Below are 2,350 nucleotides of genomic sequence, written 5' to 3'. Positions count from 1 at the left end.
GAACCAGAAACGTTAAAAATATGTAATAGATGAAATTTTAAATACCTATGATTTAATCAATTATTAAATTAAGAGCAATTACAATAAAAAAATGATATGAGCATTTTAATTTATTATTTTTAATGATCGAAAGAACATTTTTAAACTCTGATATATGGACAGTTTTCTACAATAGGTGCACGTTATCATTTAGTGGGTTTGGATGGTTTATAACTTTTCATTTATCAACAAAGTCGAATAAAGTAAAATATACTCTTATTAGTTTTATTCTCTTTTCTTAACATGTATGTGTGTATTTTGTATCTCTAAAATGCCTCTCACACTATCTCTTTAATTATTAAAGTTTCATACGTATCTAATTAGTAAACAAAAATAAAATATAGTTAGCGTCAGGCATGGAAAATTGAAATTTGAAATAAGAATGAGTACTTTTTTGGTTTTAAAATACTAAAACTAATTCTCTGCTAGACTATAGACCTGACATTAAACCAGACTATAGACGAGACCTTAAACCAGATTATAGACTAGACTATTGACCAAAACTAAGACTGGACTACACTAAAGACAAGACTATAAACGAAACTATAGACTAGACTTTAGACTACACCATAGACTAGGCTATAGACTAGACTATAGACTAGACTATAGACTAGACTATAGACTAGACTATAAACTAGACCTATAGACTAGACTATAGGACTAGACTATAGACTAGACTATAGACTAGACTATAGACTAGACTATAGACTAGACTATAGACTAGAACTATAGACTAGACTATAGGCTAGACTATAGACTAGACTATATACTAGACTATAGACTAGACTATAGACTAGACTATAGACTAGACTAAGACTATACTATAGACTAGACTATAGACTAGACTATAGACTATACTATAGATCTATAGACTATACTATAGACTAGACTATAGACTAGACTATAGACTAGACTATAGACTATACTATAGACTAGACTATAGACTAGACTATAGACTAGACTATAGACTATAGACTAGACTATAGACTAGACTATAGACTAGACTATAGACTAGACTATAGACTAGACTATAGACTAGACTATAGACTAGACTATAGACTAGACTATAGACTAGACTATAGAGACTATAGACTAGACTATAGACTAGACTATAGACTAGACTATAGACTAGACTATAGACTAGACTATAGACTAGACTATAGACTAGACTATAGACTAGACTATAGACTAGACTATAGACTAGACTATAGACTAGACTATAGACTAGACTATAGACTAGACTATAGACTACTAGACTATAGACTAGACTATAGACTAGACTATAGACTAGACTATAGACTAGACTATAGACTAGACTATAGACTAGACTATAGACTAGACTATAGACTAGACTAGCGTCAGGCATGGAAAATTGAAATTTTGAAACAAGAATGAATACTTTTTTGGGTTTTAAAACTAAACTAATTCTCTGCTAGACTATAGACCTGACATTAAACCAGACTATAGACGAGACCTTAAACCAGATTATAGACTAGACTATTGACCAAACTATAGACTGGACTACACTAAAGACAAGACTATAAACGAAACTATAGACTAGACTTTAGACTACACCATAGACTAGGCTATAGGCTAGACTATAGACTAGACTATAGACTAGACTATAAGCTAGACTATAGACTAGACTATAGACTAGACTATAGACTAGACTATAGACTAGACTATAGACTAGACTAGACTATAGACTAGACTATAGACTAGACTATAGACTAGACTATAGACTAGACTATAGACTAGACTATAGACTAGACTATAGACTAGACTATAGACTAGACTACAGACTAGACTATAGACTAGACTATAGACTAGACTATAGACTAGACTATAGACTAGACTATAGACTAGACTATAGACTAGACTATAGACTAGACTATAGACTAGACTATAGACTAGACTAGACTATAGACTAGACTAGACTATAGACTAGACTATAGACTAGACTATAGACTAGACTATAGACTAGACTATAGACTAGACTATAGACTAGACTATAGACTAGACTATAGACTAGACTATAGACTAGACTATAGACTAGACTATAGACTAGACTATAGACTAGACTATAGACTAGACTATAGACTAGACTATAGACTAGACTATAGACTAGACTATAGACTAGACTATAGACTAGACTATAGACCAGACTATAGACTAGACTATAGACTAGACTATAGACTAGACTATAGACTAGACTATAGACTACACTATAGACTATACTATAGACTAGACTATATACTAGACTATAGACTAGACTATAGACTAGACTATAGACTAGACTATAGACTAGACT

The 2,350-nt window shown here is 31.7% G+C and overlaps 1 protein-coding gene across 1 annotated transcript in view; it reads left to right on the top strand.

Moving 5' to 3' along the window:
* Positions 1-213, top strand: part of LOC119615133 (rhodanese domain-containing protein CG4456-like) — a 1,636-nt gene extending 1,423 nt beyond the window's left edge. The window contains exons 3-4 of the mRNA XM_037971211.1: positions 1-22; positions 176-213. The exon at positions 1-22 is cut by the window's left edge and continues 97 nt beyond it. Of these exons, the coding sequence (XP_037827139.1) occupies positions 1-22; positions 176-213 (60 nt within the window). The remainder of the gene's footprint in view (positions 23-175) is intronic.
* The last annotated feature ends 2,137 nt before the right edge of the window (positions 214-2,350 follow it).

Source organism: Lucilia sericata, unplaced genomic scaffold (genome assembly GCF_015586225.1).
Source record: "Lucilia sericata isolate MDLA Ls3-8-SP2 unplaced genomic scaffold, ASM1558622v1 Contig004191F_arrow, whole genome shotgun sequence".
Taxonomy (NCBI): domain Eukaryota; kingdom Metazoa; phylum Arthropoda; class Insecta; order Diptera; family Calliphoridae; genus Lucilia; species Lucilia sericata.
Note: the sequence above shows the minus strand (reverse complement) of the source record. Positions and strands in the feature narration are given on the sequence as shown.